Source organism: Notamacropus eugenii, chromosome 2, assembly GCF_028372415.1.
Source record: "Notamacropus eugenii isolate mMacEug1 chromosome 2, mMacEug1.pri_v2, whole genome shotgun sequence".
Taxonomy (NCBI): domain Eukaryota; kingdom Metazoa; phylum Chordata; class Mammalia; order Diprotodontia; family Macropodidae; genus Notamacropus; species Notamacropus eugenii.
Window position 1 is genome coordinate 179,491,650 of NC_092873.1, and position 18,396 is coordinate 179,510,045.

Sequence of the window (18,396 nt, forward strand, 5' to 3'; positions counted from 1 at the left end):
AGAGGGCATTCTTGTTTAGTTATGGGTTGGACTAAATAAAGTGTGAGGCCTGAGATTCTGTAACTGACTCCACCTTTCTCTTATCGGGGGGGAGAACATTGGCATGTGTAATCATCATCAGAATCCAAAAAGTTCTCACCAAGTAGCTACATTTATAATTCCTGAAGAGTAGCTTAGGACCTTATTTCTGCTAGCCAATGATTCTTAGAGTCATCTACTATATTGGAGAGAGTACTCGATTTGTAATCAGAGGACCTCACATCAAACATTGGTTCATAACTTTCTGACTCTTCGTGAAGTTAGAAAAGTCTCTTCAACTCTCTGGACATCAGTTTCCTCATCAGTAAAATGAAGAAGATTGACTTAAATAATGATGAAAGTACTTTCTCACCCCTCGTAGTCAAGATTATATTTTCTTTAATTGCCACTTTTCAAGCTTACTCTGCATTGCTATAGAGGTGAAATTTTTTTCCCTTTCTTTTTAAAAATGATATCCTCATAGGTGTTTGAAGAATCTGGAATGTTATCTCTGCAAATTATTTTCCTTATGGTCCTATTATCTATTTCCATTATCTTTAAAAAACCATTTTGCTCCAGTAAAACTGACAGATTATACTTGAGGAAATAGAGATCTATTGACCTTCTTTGTAGGAGGACAATAGCATCTCCCAAGAGAAGCTTTCCTTATGAAATTCTGAGGGTAAGAAGTATTTAAAAAGAATTTTTTTGCTTTTTGTTTTTTTCTTACACATTCTTTCATTTGTTGTAGGTTCTCCATATAGAGATAAGATCACCATAGCAATTCTTCAACTCCAAGAAGAAGGCAAGCTTCATATGATGAAAGAAAAATGGTGGCGTGGTAATGGCTGTCCAGAGGAAGAAAGTAAAGAAGCTAGTGCTCTGGGAGTTCAGAATATTGGTGGCATCTTCATTGTGTTAGCAGCTGGCTTGGTGCTTTCAGTCTTTGTGGCAGTTGGAGAGTTCCTGTACAAATCCAAAAAAAATGCTCAACTGGAAAAGGTAAATATTGTTGTTTTACCACTTAAACCCATTGTTGTGGGTTTTAAGGAATCCATGCTTCATGATTTTACCAGCCAAAAATTTTGCCTAGTCCTGAGGCTGCTCATAGTCTTGTTTAATATTGTTTATGTGAAAAAAGGTTCACAACAAAGGATATGAGGCATCACCTTTTACAATTTTTAATTTCTTTTTAATATGTTTAATTGTAGCCAGCTTTCAGGACAAGTGACTATTTCTCCTCTTATTCAAGCCTGAAAAAAGAGAGCTTTTTACTGCTGGAAGTTCACTGCAGTTAATTTAATGGAAGAGGAAGATACTTGAAACTGTAATATGGGAAACAAATTACTCTTCTGCAAATCAATCTGGTATTAAGATGCAAAACTGACTATCATTGTAGAGTCAGAAAACTTAGAGATGTCTGTGAAAAAGATCACATTCTGACATTATTTGCATTTGAAAAAATGCTTTGGTTACATTTCTCAAGGATAAAATCAATCTTATTGCTGTGGATCTACTGCTGATTATGATTTAATCTGTAACTTTCATACATTTCTGAAACATGGATATTTCTTTGTTCTCCTTTGCTGATAGGATCATTTCTAGGTTCCTTATTTCCTTAGAGTGCTGACAACTGCTATAGAGTTTTGCACTAATACATGGGCATGTACCTGTAAAAGCTAAAGAAAAGCATTAAAACATGAATACTTGTCGAACTACATTGAGCATGATATATTTTACATAAGCTTTCCTCAATCAATGGAACAAAAATATATCTTTTCACCTGGCTTCTCATCTTTGAAAAGTTTGTGACCTCAGTCAATCCCTTAATTTATGGTGCTATCTTTCTTCATATACACAGGAGTAGGATTTCTTGGAATCTTCACACATTTAGAATTGGTTCCTTTTTAGATTCTGCAAGATAACTTTTTATAAAGAAATAGGAAACAAACCTTATTGCCTTTTTTTAAAAAGCTCTTTTAATTCTTCAGGATTTATATTGATTCATGTCTTTATAAATAACTTCTTTTTGGAAATACTGCATAAAATAAGGCTTCACATTGCTTTAAAAAGTCTCAACCATCAGATATTGAGGCAGAGTGAGGTCACAAGTTCCTTTAATATTTGGAAAGCTTTATGGAATTATGTTGGTCCATATAAAGTAGATAAGTAAGGTCTGAATATTACCCTTCATTAATGCAGGGTGACTAAATTCTGTCAACCTTTTATAACTTTTGTACCTTTCAAGTGACTATTTTTAAATTTGTTGCTAAAAGCATTTTCATTTCTTTTAAATAATTCATGAATATTGCAATTACTTATTGTCCCTGGGCCTGTGTTCTTTAATAGAGGTCCACTATATTTTCATTTTAATGATCTAAGTAACTCCATATCTTTGGTTTAAAAATAAATATAATTTTTATGAATATATATATATGTATAGTACCTATTGATACCAAACAACTCATTGAAAAATGAAAGGTGCAGTTAATCATTTTTGTACTTTTGATTTATTTAGCTGAGTTTGACTTATTTAGCTTATGCATTAATTAATGTATAATTATAGTCATAGTATCTAAGTATAGATTATACCTTAATGAACTTTGTTTTAAATTCAACTCTATGACATTTAAAAATATGTTAACCACTATGTGCACAAGGTGGAAACATCTCTTACCTCATTCATTTTAGTAATCTTGTCATTTAGGTAAAGTAGTCTTTTTTTTTTCTTCTTTATAATAAGGACATCCCAGAATGTTAATGCCTAACATATATGCTTTAGAGCATAAATAAATACCTTTCTTTAAAAAATGGAATTCATGTTTGAGGTAAGGGGTTAGATAAAATAACTATGGAGGACTTGTATACTTCTGAAATTCTTCAATTCCAAAACAATATCACTTTTCTAATAAAGGTTTGCATTGTAATCCATCCACATTATATATGCAGAAATGTGTCATTATATTTAGAATTTCTTGCTGCCCCATCTTAGATGATCTATATACCTTTGAAAGGTAACTGATATTATTCAATGATGGGAGCAAATTTAACACTGGGAAAAATAATTCTAATTTCACTAATATAGTCTACATAACAAAAAAAGATGTTTGATCTATTTAAATAACCTATTCCTTTCTGCTATACCAAATAACCGGTGTGATTTTTTTCTCCATTGATAAAGTTTGCCATAGTGTAGTTCACAAAGCTTTGCTTTGCTTTTACCAGAACATTTTAAGTTGGCAAAAAAAGAATTCCTAATTTAATTATTTTTGAGAGAGGCAAAAATAAGAAACATTTCAAAATGTTTCTTTTTTTAAAATTCACTGAAGATTTCCTTATAAGCTATATAGATATCACATCTATTTCTGTATGAGAGCAAACGTTTTTGGAAGGGATAGACTACATAGTTGAAAATGGTTTGAAAGAGTGAAACATTCCACATAATGTGTTTCAGTACATTTCCTCGTGATATCCTGAGCAGATGCAGTAGGGATTTGAGGAAAGTACACTGGCCTCCAGCTGGAAAAGCTGCATTCTCAGATATTCCTTTAGGAAGTAGTAGAGGAAGGAAAGTCTCAAAGTTATTGTAAGAACACATACAAAATCCCATCAGAAAGGAGGGAAATCCCCAATATTCATATGCAGGGCATCAGTAGGAGTTGAGGAACATAAAAATGAAACAAATGTATTTCACATATATGACATTCAATAACAGCCCTTAACACATGTAATGCACTATGCTGAACATGGAGAGAGGTGCTAAGAAAGGCTCATCTACAGAGTTGAAGTCAAAACAAAACAAAACCTTCTTTTGAAAAAAATAATTCATCTTTTACCAGCCCTTTTAGTGTGTGCTACCCTAATGATTAAAAGCACTAAGCAAAACAATCAAAAGCCTGATAAAAGAATTGTTAAGCACATTTCATGTTATGATACATTAACTTCATTATTTATTGTTTTTTGAGAAATTAATATTTTATTATATTGTACTTGACTGCTTTTTTGCAATTTATGAGATTTATTAAAACATACCATAAAAATGCTTTTGGACTTTTGTTATAAAGAATATGCATGAAACTAGAATTAACAAAAAACTAATTTACCACATTAAAAATTGCATTTAGCATATCACTTAGATTCCATGCATAACTACAATGTTCTTGGGTATTCAACAAATATGTTCTCATTCCTTCATTAATTCATAGAACAAGTATTTATTGTGTGATTAATATATACAGGACAACTGGGATGTACAGAAATATGTACTATCTCTCTCAGAAAACTTATATTCTATCTACTGTCTACCTACCTAATTATTTTACTTTCAACTTATCAATACAACAATCAGTAACATCCCAAATTATAGCTACAATCAGGTCATGTTTTTATATTTATTTTTTAATTGAGAGGTAGATGTCAGTACATGCTCAAAACACACTGCAATTTCGCATCCCAGTTTCATTTTAAACTGTGAATTTATGCTACAGTTGTGTCCATAACTAACACTTTTTTCACTGGTCTGATTATTGCTCCGTATTATTTATAAATTCAGAGTGGAAATAAATCAGGTGAACCTAATAGCTTATATATTGTAAAATGATAGGTGAAATAAAAATATAATATTTTTATATTTCTCAGTTGTGTAAACATTTACTCTAAGACTTCAAATGTTTTTACTGCATGAGATGAGGCTAAAACGATTGAAATGTGATTGAAATGTGTAGACATTGAAATTTATGAGAACATGAACTGCATTCCTTCTAAGTAACCACAAGATGGTGTATTACATTATAATAAATCATTTAATTGTTTGAATTATTTAATTTAAAGATTAGTGTGCTAACATATCTGTTATTTTTATTGCATTGAAAACTTTTTAAAATCAAACATTTTTATAGTGTTGTAATGCAAACTTATGGTGTCTTTTAAAAAGTATTCTGTTCCATAAAGCTGTCTTTCCATAAAAAGAGCAAGTATTTGTATTTGGTAAAAACTCATTTATTGTACTGTATTGATTCTTAGAGGCCAGTCTTGGAGGAAATATGAGAAATAGAAGTTTGTTTCAACAATCTTGCATATATTTGATTTATTTTTATCTTTTGTTTCATTTGTCAAATTTACTTCTCATTTTGATATCTTAATTTTGATTGAAACTGCATACTTTTTCTAGGCAAAAAGATCTAATAATTATCCAGTAAAATTTAAGGTAAAATATTCTCTCTCTAATATGAGGATTTTCAAACAACTTCTCATTTTACTTTTGAAAATTATTGTCTCTATTAAATATTCCATTAACTTTATAGTGCAAGTTAGGTACTGCTGCTTACATGTGGATATGTACATTTCTTTTACTGATAAATATGCAGGGTGTCTCAAAAGTCATAGTACAGGATACATGGGTGTGTATGTGTAGGACTATAGATATAGATATAGATATAGATATTTCTAAAAGATCTGAACAAAATAAAAATAACCTCCCTTATTTATATATGTGGTATATAGACATAACTAAGTTTTTAATAAAAATAAAATCCATCCCTTTAAAAGTCTAAATAAATCCCTTAGAGTGAGAGATATCATTTAATTCATGAATATTTCTGCTTTCATTTATGTGAAAAGGGATAGACAGACAGATAGATAGATAGATAGACAGATACATAGATAGATAGGTAAATAGGTAGGTAGGTAGATAGATTCCTGCTTTGTCTTCATATGTATTACAGAGAAGTAACTCCAATGATTTATTTTCTCTTTAGGAAATCTTACATAGAAATTTTTATTTGTGCATTCCTGTAACTGAACATTGTTTTAGAGAGATAAGTTGCTCTTCTTATCTGAACTCTTTTGGCTTGGAAACTATGGGCCCAGACATAACAGCAGCCAGGTCTTTGTTTCTTTCGCTTTTTGGTGTTTGAACATAAAGTAATCTCAAATAAACTTAATGACCCATCAGATAAATAAAATAAACAGAGCATCTCTTCAGACCAACTTTAGAGCCCTTTTACTCTTATTGCTGCTCTGACCTACATTTTTATTGAATCCTTTAAAATTACTTTACAAAATGAAGATACTTGTTCAGCATTTTTTTTTGGCAGAACACCTCATTTTAGCTTATTTTAATTGACATTGCCAGCTATATCATCTGCTAAACCAAATCCAAGATAATCCAAGCACAGCCATTTCTTTTTCATAAACTGCAAATTCAAAAAAAATCTGTGAAAAGAAAGAGGATATTTTCCAGGCCATGGCTAAATAAAAAAAGGTAGGAGGCACAATAAATGAAACACTGCTTTTTTGGGAGCTGATAATGAGAAACTTCACAGTGGTGCTGATATAACGTACAGTTTGGGAAAGATAATAGATCAGGTGTGGTGTGTCAGGAAGCATTTTTCTAAGATTGCCCTACCTTCATTGTATGCAAACTCTGCTTGAATGCTGACTAGCTGTTCATGGATCCCTGCACATATCACTTAATAAGTATCTTTTTTCTCCTTAAAGGAAACTTGAAAAGAGAGCAGTGTGATATTTAAATACCTTCTCAAAAATCACTTTCTTACACTATGCCAAAATGTTAGCTCTCCCAGCTGCATGGATGTTCTGAATTACCATATTGTGGTTAGGTTATGAATATTTTGAAGTATCAGGACAATGACAATTGTATAATTAATAATGATGTTCTTTTAAAAAATTAGTGGCCATTTGTAAAACTTAAAATATCATCTTCTCTTCCTTCCTTCTTCTCTTCCTCCTTTCTTTCTCTTTCTTTTTTCTTTCCTTCTTTCTTTCTTTTTTCCTCCTCCTTCCTTTCTTCCTTCCTTCCTTCCTCTCTTTCTTTCTTCTCTCTCTCTCTTTCTCTCTCTCTTTTTCTCTCTCTTTCTTCCCCCAAAAAAGTGATGTATTGGGTATAGGAAGCTCATAATGTGGAATTTCCCCTACACATCTAGTTTTATACTTTCTTTGTAGTTTATGGTCTCATGGAATTGCCTGGGACACTGAGAAGTAAACCAACTTGCCTGGGTAACCCACCCAGTGTGAACAAGGAATGAGATTTGAACCCCATGAAGCCCAACTGTCTTTCCTATTACATTCATTGGATTTAATATAAGCAGAAAACAAACTATTATGACATTTTACTTTCAGGTTTAAAAATGTCAGAATAAAACCTGGGCAAATAGCAGATCTATATCTCTCTCCTTACAGACATCTTTATATTTTCATTGTTCCTCTACTTAAGAGCTTATAGCAACTAGGAGATTTAGTGGATAGCACTCTGGCTTGGAGTCAGGAAGACCTGAGTTCAAATCCTATCACATACACTTACTAACTATATGATATTGGACATGTTCTTTATCGTACTGCCCACTCCATAGAGTAAATGATGGGAGGCCCAAGAAGCTTCTTAGTTCATGTGGCCCTAAGTCCTGTTGGTAAGGGGAGAGAGTTGAGTAGTTTTGGGGATTGAATTAACCAAAATGTGTGCAGGGAAGAAGGAAGGAAGAAAAAAAGAAGTAAAGAAGGCTAGAAGGAAGGAAGGATAAAGGGAAGGAATGAAAGAAGAAAGGAAAGAAAGAAAAGGAAGGAAGAATCTCCACATTAGACATCAGGTTCACCACAAAATTCCCTAATTCCCTCACACGGTTACTACAGAGATAGAAAGCAAATATTCTGTGTCATTCTCTTTCATTTCCACAAATAAATAATTTTCTTTTAAAGCTAAGTACAATTATGGCCTTATAAAGTTAGATGTATTTGGCAAAATGATCCATAACCAAATTATAATTTAGTTATTTGAATGATGGATTTTTATTTCATCTGCAAGATGAAATATCTACAAGCCAGAAGGTGGTGATTAGCAGTGTTTTTCTCAAAATACATTCCACAGCTATATTGACTACAATGGGGTTGAAGCATGCTAGACCTTATTTATTGATCTTTTTTTTTTTTTTTTGGTAAGCCCAAATAGGGAAATGTGAAAATGAATAACGTTGCTCCATTTTCTCTCTCATTGTATTTGCAGAATTGTACATGATTATATAGAGACAATGGTCTGTCATATGCAATATTTCAGAGAATATTTTAATCATTTGTTTATGTATTTATCAATAAAAAATTGTAGGGCTAAAGAAAAATCAACTGTCATTTCTGGTTCATTGGGTTCCATTTAGTGAAAAATTAACTAACCTGTTCCTTTCCCACACTTGGGGACAAAAAGATCATTTTTTTAAAGTCCTGCTTCCAAGTAAATCGTCATGGAGTTTATCTTGTAGAGGTCACTCTAGAAAGTACAATGGAAAGACCATCCTTTCAACTGCAAGTTCCTGGGTTCGGATCCCAATTCTTCCTACCTGTGTTAGTATGGATAAGTATCTTTGCCAATTTGGATCTCAATTTCCTTATCTATAAAATGAGGGAATTGGAGTAAATGGCTCCTAAGATTCTCTTCTCTCTCTGTGGAGAAGCAAAATCATTTTTTCCCCTGAGTCAGTAAGGGTATTGTAGAAAGAGTAGTACTAGAAATCAAGATGCTTGGATTTGGTCCTGGATCTTCTACTAAATATTATATTAAACTTCATCTTTCTGAGTCTCAGTTTCTCTCCTCTGTTAAATAATAGAGTTTTAGTAAACTATCTCTATGGTCCTTAGACTGCATGTTTCCCTTAGTCTGTCCTTACCCTGTGCTAATAGTAAAATGAATAAGTGGGTCAATGTTTTTTTATATTCTGAATGTCTTGTATTGACAATTTTTTTTAGTCTAACAGCATGTTAAATATATATATATGGCTTTATTCTTGTAAGTAATATACAAATATCTATTAAGCACCAACTATGTGCTAGGCACTCATAGTAACATTCATTATCAAGCATTCATTTTGTCTTTTTATTCCAGCATTTAGTATGTGCTATATAAGTGCTTGTTGAATTGAATTGGATTTGGAAGGCTGATAACTTTCAAGCAACAGAATTTGGAGAAGTCTGGTACATACTAAATATACATCTAACCCTTTTATTACCCCAAAATTGGGGGATCAAACTTGGTTTAATCCAACTATATGTTTTTTATTGCATTATTAAAGTCTAACAAGGAACATTTCTCTGGGAATTTGTCTTTTATCACTGGGTCATAGTGATTACGTTGACAGATACTTATTAGGTGCCATTCAGAATTCAAGGGTGAAACTAACTAACAATATTGCTTTTTCCTAATAGATAATAGTACATTCATCCAAAATCTGTGATAAATGCAGGAGGATTATGGTTTCTGTTTCTTTAAAAAAGAATTAAACAGGATTTAAAATATGATATGAAAAACTAAAATAAATTAATTCTTCCATAAATAGGTATGCAATCTATAATCAACTGAAAATAAAAATTTTCTGTGAGAAGGTAGAGGTACCTAAAGAAGCTTGGAAGGGGAATGGGAACAAGCTTTCATTAAGCATCTACTAGGTGGCAAGAACTGTGCTAAGTGCCTTCAAATATTTTTAATTGGTAGCAATAGAAAACATAAATAACTTGCCATTCACATATAATAACATAAAAGGGGGAAGGACCAACATTCCACAAGCAGTTCTGGTAGAGTGCTTAAGGACTTTTGTTCTTGGAACCAGAAGATCTGAATTGAAATCTTTGACTTCCCACATAGTATTTATGTGATCATGAGGATTTTGCACTAATATCTCTAAGATTCCTTCAAACTCTAAATCTGTGACACAGACCTCAGTGCATTGACACTCTGTAATATGACAGGGAATGAGAGAGGAGCTCCATTTGAAATCAGAAAGATTAAGATCCTAGCTTAGGGACTTACTAGTTGTGTCCCACTAAACAATTTAACCTCACTGTGCCTTGCTTGTTTTCTTTGTCAGTAAGATAGAAAAGACTTAATGACTTTTCCAAGTCTCTTCTTTTTCTAAATCCATAATCTTGTGACACGTCCTTGTTCTACATAATGCGAAAAACTACTGTTTAGAAAGGAAAAAAATAAAACAATTAGATTCTGTAGTCTGGTGATTTGTTTTTAAGGGTTAATTTGAATTCAGGGAAAAAAATTTTCAGTTACATCAATTAAAATCTACTAAGGTAGAAAATGACCTTATTCATTTTTTCTAACATTACATTTTTATTCATACACATTCTTCATATTGTCATATCATACTGTAAAATATTTATATTTATAAATATCAGACATATATTTATTATCTAAGAAAACAGTAATACAGTTAATTATACTGGGTCATGGCGAATTAGTATGGCTTCTTCTAATCACTTCTGTAAACTACAGATATATAAACATTTTTGTGTATGTATGTGGGTATATGAATATATGTTTATATCTGTGATTTTTATCCATATGGAAATTCCCAGTGTCAGAGATGTTTATACTGGTTTGGATTGACAAGGTGTCATTACTTTATAATGTTAAAAGAGTGATTTGGGCCATTGAGGTTGAATAATTTATAGCAGTTATTTATATTATATTGTTCATATTATATTATAGAAGATGAATAATTTTCCTATCATAACATAGCAATTTTATATTAGATATAAGACTAAGTCTATAGTTTGGTCGTCTAATACCTAGTGCCTTTATTCATATATAGAGGTCTTTAAAATAAATCTAAACATTGCCAAATTCTTGTGTGCTGGTATTTGAAAAGTGTTTAAACCCTAATTATTTCAGGAAAAATTTATGTATAAATGCTCCTTCATCTTTTCAGTTGCACATTTTTTTGATTGCACATTTTTTTTACCCCCAAATGAATTTCTGTATCCTAATGTTGTAAAATCACAACTCTTATTTTTTGATATCTCATAAATTTAGTGATAAAACCTAATATGTTTGCAAAATCTGCCACACCATTTGTAGACTTACAAGATGAGAGAATTTTAAATAATGATCAATACACTTTTACCCTTAATTGTTTTTTCTGATATTTGGTATATGAATGCTTAGAACCTCAATCACTTTTTGACATTTAAAAAAGATAACTTCATTATCATTTGTGAATTGACACCACTTATCTTTTTGACAATAAGGCAATTTGAAAAACTAAACTTATGATTTTTGGAGTCAATGGAAACCTTCCTTTGAAAATATTGCTAGAAGGGCGGCTGAGTGATCCAGTAGCTAGAGCACCAGACTTAGAGTCAGGAGGATCTGAGTCACAATCTGATCTCAGATACTTCTTAACTGTGTGACCCTGGGTAAGTCACTTAATACCAATTGCCTCCAAAACAACAACAAAAGAACTAAAAAAAATTCTAGAGTTCCTGCCAGATTTTTTCTTGTAAATTTAATTAAAATTATTTCAAATAAAAATACAAAGATCATCTTTAAATTTGACTTCAGTGAATACTAAAATAGTGAACTTCTGAAAAATCTTTGACAACTTTTCAATGAATATATATCTTTTTTATAGCTCACAGGTCCCTCAACAATCCTGAAATTTCAAATTTGTATACCTCTAGGGCACAAACATTGCTTAGGATACAAACATTGTTGATATAACCCATTTAGAAAAAGTATGGTGGCTACATTACTATCTCAACCTCCTGAGTTATAGTGTGCCTACCATGTTACCAGTTTATATTTCTGCCTACATGGCAAAAATCTTACATACTTTGAGTCACCACAGACAGATAAGTCTTGCGTTTTTAAGATCTTACACCATGAACTACATTTCTGCTTTTCTTATTCTTTACAAGATTCTAAGGCTATCTCTAAATAACAGCAGACAATTGGCCTTTTTTGAACCTCAGTTTTGTAATCTTTACCATGAGGGGACTGAAATAGATGAACTCTTAGTCACCTCTAGATCAAAATCCGTGATTCTATCATGAGTCCAGTCAGTGGAGGTACAGTTGGATATCTGTCTTTTGTTTTTGTCTGCATTTGTGATTTCAAAAATGTAGGGAACTCTCAGCGTGGAAATGCTCTTCTGAATGCAGATCAGCAAGTCTTCTAGAATTTATAGTTATAGAGAATTGCCCAGGACATTGAAAGGGTAAGTGACTAACTCATGGTCACAGTGTGAGAATATTTCAGAGGCAGGAGCTTGAATCAAGACTTAACTGAGTTAAAAGGTATAGGATGGATAACTAAACCATGCTGCTGCTCAACATGCTTGACATTTTGTAGACAAAGTGATTGGTGGGTTGAAAGTGAAAAATTCAACAACACAATTGTTTGACCACCTCAGACAAAGTCTGAGATGTGTTCGATGCAGTTTTGATACTAATTTAAAAAATTGGAAGATGGTATGAAATTATACATAATGAAATTTAAAGCACTTTAAATAATAGAAAAGAAAATACACATTTTTCTCCTGGGATTAAAAATATATGCTTCCTATTGTCTAAATTTTCTTTATTTTTTCAATTTGGATGCTGTAAAAATAACAATCATTTTTACAGACAACTCTTTAAGTAAAATTTGGTGGAAAAGAAATGCTTTTGTCCATGCTATCCATAGTAAGTATATGATAATTATGACAGACGTCATTGCTTCACTGCACTAGAAAATGATTAAAAGCAAAGCAAAATAACTGAGTGGTTTCCCTGTGGAAATTGGAAGTACATTAATGAGACTAATTGATTCATTATAATCAATTGTCTAGACTGATCTTAGTCTGGACTAAGATCAGAACTGAGTAGAAAATAATCTTTGGTAGTCTTTTTGGTAGAATAGTATTATAGGGGATAGCTGTGTAACAGAATTTTCTGGATAATGCTTGACACAGAATTTAAGGTTAAGAGGTTTGTTTTTTTTTTTTATACCCAACTTTATTTTAACAGACAATTCAAAAAATCACACACAAGGATTTTCTTTTTATAAAATGTAGGAAATGTAGTTTTAACCTAACCATAACATGGTGTAGAGTGGAAAGAAAAAATAGATTTGAAGTCAGAGACCTAGGTTAAAATCCTTCCTACCAGTGGACCCTGAGGAAATTCCTTACATTCTCTCGACCTCAGTTTCCTCACCTGTAAACTGAAAGTCATGGATTGTATGACCTCTAAGATCTCAATCCTGTGTCACTGTATCATATTTAATTCTGCAAAATGATTTTACAAAAAAGCAAGGCGAAATAACTTTAAAATCTTATCTTTCCCCCTTTTTAGAAGCAGGTTCCTTTATTTCTTTAACAGTTATAAAGAACACTGAATTTGGAGGATGAAAAACAAAATTCAAGTCAAGGTCCAACTCTGCTACCAGATATGTGACATTATCTAGCCATATACAATTCTTATCCATGGTTTCTTCAAGCCTTCTGTAGCAGATCCACTCTTGTTCTTTCCTCTGCTCCTTTTAATATCTCAGTAGTATATAGTTAACATTGTGTTCTTGAGAAGTAATTATTAAAAGCTGACACTTGATTATTAAACACCCACATACACAACCAACACATCGTTGGGTATCCTGTACTTTTTGAATCCATTAAAATACATAGGCTACCTGACTTTAGAGGACATACAATATTTGCTAAGTAATCACTTATGGTGGTGGTTCTATGGATAAACAGGAGCCTAACTAGCTTTCTTCTCCATTGCAAATATATCAAACTAGGAAAAAATTGATGTCCACCTAAGAAAAAATAAATCCCCAAATACCTAACATTATTCCTCTTTGTTGTTTTCTGTGATTAAAAATGAATAGTTCATGCCTAATTTTAGATTTTCCCCTCTTTTTTAACTTTATACATTTCTTGAAGCCAGCAATCTACATGGCCTGCTTTAAGAACTAAATTTTCAAAGCTATCTGCTGACTGAAAACTAAACTTAGTATTTGCATATGACTACAGTATTCTTTGTACAAAAAGAGTTGGTTGAGCACATTTCACATATAGTAACTTGGTGCAGTGGGGGAAAAAGCCTGAAAGATATGGCCCTTGCTCTTTACGTAGAAGTAATGCACATATGTGTGGCACAACTAGAGAACAGGTTCTCCCTAAGGAGTAAAGTTCTTATTGTAAGTGTATGCTAATGTACTCTACAATATTTTTACTTGTTAAAAATATAATATGTGAAGAAGTGATCAGCATGAGACTCAGTAAATTAAAGAAAGCTTTTCAAAGAGATAAATTTTTAGCCATGTCTTGGAGGAAAACCTATAGAATTGACAGAGAGAAGAAAGTTTTGTGTTGAAGGCAAGAGTATGCATCCAGTTGGATAAGTAGGGACAAAGATGTGTACAGAAGACAGCAAAGAGACTGACCTGGATAAAACAGAGACAGCATGCAGAATAAAAACCAAAACCACAGTTGAATTCACATAGGGATGGAGGTGGGAAAAAGGATGACATTTAGAAATAGTAACCTATCAGCAAAAAGATCTCATGGAAATGGCTGATTATAAGTTGTTTAAGGGCAAGGGCTGTGTCTGATTACATTTTGTAGCTCCCTCTTTGCCTGACATAAGGTCTTGCACATAGATGCTTAATACTTATAGGTTCTATTAAATTGAACAAGTAAGGCTATTGTGTATAAGATAGTTTGAAGTAGGGAAAGATACAAGTCACAGAAACTTGTTCAGCGGAAAGAAATGGGTTCATAGAAATTGAGTTCAAATCTCAACTCCATCTCTTATTAGGTGTGTCACCTTGGGCGAGTAACTTACACTCTCTAATTCTCAACTTTTGTTATCTAGAGAAAGGTGTTAATACTTGCATTGGTTAGTTCACAGTTCTTTTTGAAGATCAAATGACACAACGTATGTGAAGCACTTTGTAACTACAAATGTTGTTACCTTGCTAATAGCATTAATATTATTTGCAGGAAGTTGAAGTCATGCATATAATATAGAAGACCTTACCAAGAACAACATAGTTTGATTAAAAAAAAAAAAAGAATAGTGTCCTAGGAGTCAGGAGACACAGAGTTTAGCTTCTACTCTGTTGTTGGTTTTCTATGTGACCTTGAGCATGTCACTGAACCTGTCTAGGTCTCAGATCCTTCATCTTAAATGCTGTCATGGAAATAATACTAAAACCAAGACATTTTAAAGGTTTAATGCAAAGATCAAGTAAGAAAATAAATGCAGAAATGTTTTGAAAAATATAAAATGCACATGTAAGTTGTTATTATTACAAACACTATATTTTACTCTTCATCAAAAATCTAGGAAGCATCAGTAATTGGATAAAAAGTGAAAAAAATCAGACATACATTTAAATTATATGTACATATATTTATACATACATATATATGTATATACTTTGATTATATTCAGAAGCTTGATGTAGTTGACATCATGGAATGGTAATGACCTAATTTTCAGAAATTAGAATCATGATATACTTAAAATACATGATAGCATATATGGCCCACTGTAGGGATATGCCACTCTGAAGCTCAGACATTTAAGAGAAAGGGAATTGTGTTTGATTCTGTTTGACATTTTAAAAATGCCTCTATGGCATGGACTCCAGTCTTGTGGTTGAGATTCCAACTTACAGTGTCTGATCCATTAAAAATAAAGGAAGAAAAAGAAAAAAATAGATTTCAACACCTAGAATAGCAACTATGGGATTACAGTCTATTTTTCCCCTTAATGTTAGTGGTTAAGAATACCCAGACCAAGATACTTTGTTTTTTGTGTTGAAAATAAATCTCAATTTCTATTCATCTAATTATTAGATACATATTTACATATGTATATGTATACACACACACATATTCACATATACACATATATGTTTAGGCTATGTATATGATATGCATATATACTATATATAAATAATATACATGTATACATACATATGTAATGTATGCACACTATATATATATATATATATATATACCCCAAATACATATTTATATATACACATATGTAAATATGTATACTTATTTATTGTAGAGTTTTTTTAATATCAGTTTGTCAGAAATCAAATGTTTATTATTTGGAATTAAATACAAAAGAAGACTTCCTTGTTTTATGTGTATTTAAAATGCATTGAAATAAAAAACCTTTTGGCGAGTCATAAACTATTTTTAAAAAGCATCTGTCTAAATCATACATATGCTCTATGTTCATATGTGAATTATATACATAACTAGGGCACATGTTTTAATTCCATCGAACAAATATTTATTGGCCTCCTATTATATTTAAAGAATTGCCCTAGATTTGGGGGGGAGGGGGTCAGAGGGGGCAGAGTAAAGAATGAAGACTTTAGCTTTGCCTGCAAAATAAACAGTTTTAGGCATGAGATGAATTTTCAATGGACCATCTCATTTTGTTGAGCCATTTTAAATATTATATGATATATATGTAAGAGTAGCCCCATACAACCGTCAGGCTGAAATGAAACAATCTTCCTCAGTTTTCAGGTTTGCAAATTTACAATATTATACTGGGATGATTTCTTGACATTACAGGTTTATACTTCTAATGATTTTTCCAATTTTCTTCCATAGAGGTCCTTCTGTAGTGCTATGGTAGAAGAGCTGAGGATGTCTCTGAAGTGTCAGCGCCGGTTAAAACACAAACCCCAGGCCCCGGTTATTGTGAAAACAGAAGAAGTTATCAACATGCACACATTTAACGACAGAAGGTTGCCAGGGAAAGAAACCATGGCATAAAGCTGGGAGACTCATATGCCCAAGCACAAACTGTCGTCTTTTGTTTTTTTCCAATCAACTTTAGCGAGAATGTTTCCTGTGGAAATATGCGACCTGTGCAAAATAAAATGAGTTACCTCATGCCGCTGTGTCTATGAACTAAAGACTCTTGTGATCTAAGCTGTTGCAATGGTCAGACTCGATTCACAAGCACCATGGATCAACTACGTTCTGCGGGGTTACACTGTTAATCATGGGTTCCACCATTCTTCTGAAAGAATGTGATATGTGAGGTTTGTGACTGGTTTCAAATGCAGTCCAGTGAGATTACAGGTTCCCTTGGACGTTCAACTGTGGCCAGGAGATGGAGTATATATGCTCAGTGGGGCAGTCATTCGAGGAATCATTAAACAAACAAAAAAGACTTGGAATCAGCAAAAAACTGTAGTGTAACTAAAAACAACATGTTCTTCTGAACTTCCAGATATAGAGGTGGTGAGGTTTCTGGCCCCCAACTGCACAGTATAATAATCATCTGAATAGACAATATGTGTTTATTGGATGTGAAAAAAATATTGTAACACAAAGCAAATCTGAATTTCATAAAAAGAGGAATATAAAGTGGACTCGTGTCTGCTTTGTGGACTGTCTGTGTCACTGACTGAAATAAAAATGTCGGTAACCAAGGCAATAATGATTTTCTTAAATTCACCAAGCCAGGAAATGTAATGTGAGACACCCCTTCCCCAGTAAAATGAAAAAAAAAAGAAAGCCAACAATCAAACAGTTGACCTAATTTTCCTGAGTTAAAAGGGATGTATTTTGTAACCTTTCACTATTAAATTGATTTTTTTTTTAAATTGTGGAAAGGGGGAAATAGGGGTGGGGATTTGGTGGTCACATGGACTATTGAAGGCTCACATTTTAGCATCTCGTGGTTTCCAGACCTTTGTTCCTGCTGCAAATTGAACTCAGTGGAGCCTGTGCAGTTCTCAACAATAGTGGAAATGAGATTAGTCACCTACAAGAAGTGAGCGGGAGAACTTTTACGTGGACTGCATTTATCAATACAGTCACAGTGTTAAAATGAACAAAATTCTTGAGCAGTTTTTTTTTCAAAAAAAAATGTTCAGGTTTATTTGTGGAAATGCAAGATTTCTATGAAAATAGTTTTTGTATGGAAATTTTTGTAATACTTTTTATCAACAAAAAAAAAAAGAACACGCGTTACCGTCAGGGGTGTGATGTCAAGCATGAATGGTAGTGCGTGTGCACCACCAACGTTTGGTGAAAACTATTTTTATCAAGAAAAGGAATCATAGAAGAGAAATATTTTCAAGTTAGATAATATAAAAGCTAGGTGCACTACCAACATTGCTTACCATGCTACACCCCTGGTTTCCACTAGGCTGATGACATTCTGTAATGACCAATTGTGTGTAAATGGTAAAAGACACAGACTTCTTGACCACATTGTGATAACAGTTGAGTGCACACAGTTTGCTGTTTGAATCCAATGCACAAAATTAAAACAAAACCATTAAAATTACGTCCATTTTACTTTTAGTTTGGCTCTGTGTTCTTCTGGGAATGTAAGTGAATTAGAAATTCCCCTACACTTGACTAGAGGAGAGATTCAGAACAGTCTGAGTGTTGCTGGGAATGCAGCTACTACGAGACAGGGAAAAATGACTTTTATCTAATTGGAAATTATGATTATATGGAGGAAGTATACCTACTGGCAGAAACTCCTTCAATGCCTCCTTTAGTATTGATTAATAGTTTCAAAGATCCAGATTTTTTTATACCACAACCAACC

At 32.6% G+C, this 18,396-nt stretch overlaps 1 protein-coding gene across 1 annotated transcript in view; it reads left to right on the plus strand.

The window, feature by feature from the left end:
* The window catches only part of GRIK2 (glutamate ionotropic receptor kainate type subunit 2), a 791,214-nt gene extending 773,077 nt beyond the window's left edge, over window positions 1-18,137 (plus strand). Inside the window, exons 16-17 of the mRNA XM_072642936.1 lie at window positions 770-1,020; window positions 16,434-18,137. Of these exons, the coding sequence (XP_072499037.1) occupies window positions 770-1,020; window positions 16,434-16,598 (416 nt within the window). The 3' untranslated portion in view covers window positions 16,599-18,137. The remainder of the gene's footprint in view (window positions 1-769; window positions 1,021-16,433) is intronic.
* Window positions 18,138-18,396: the final 259 nt, after the last annotated feature.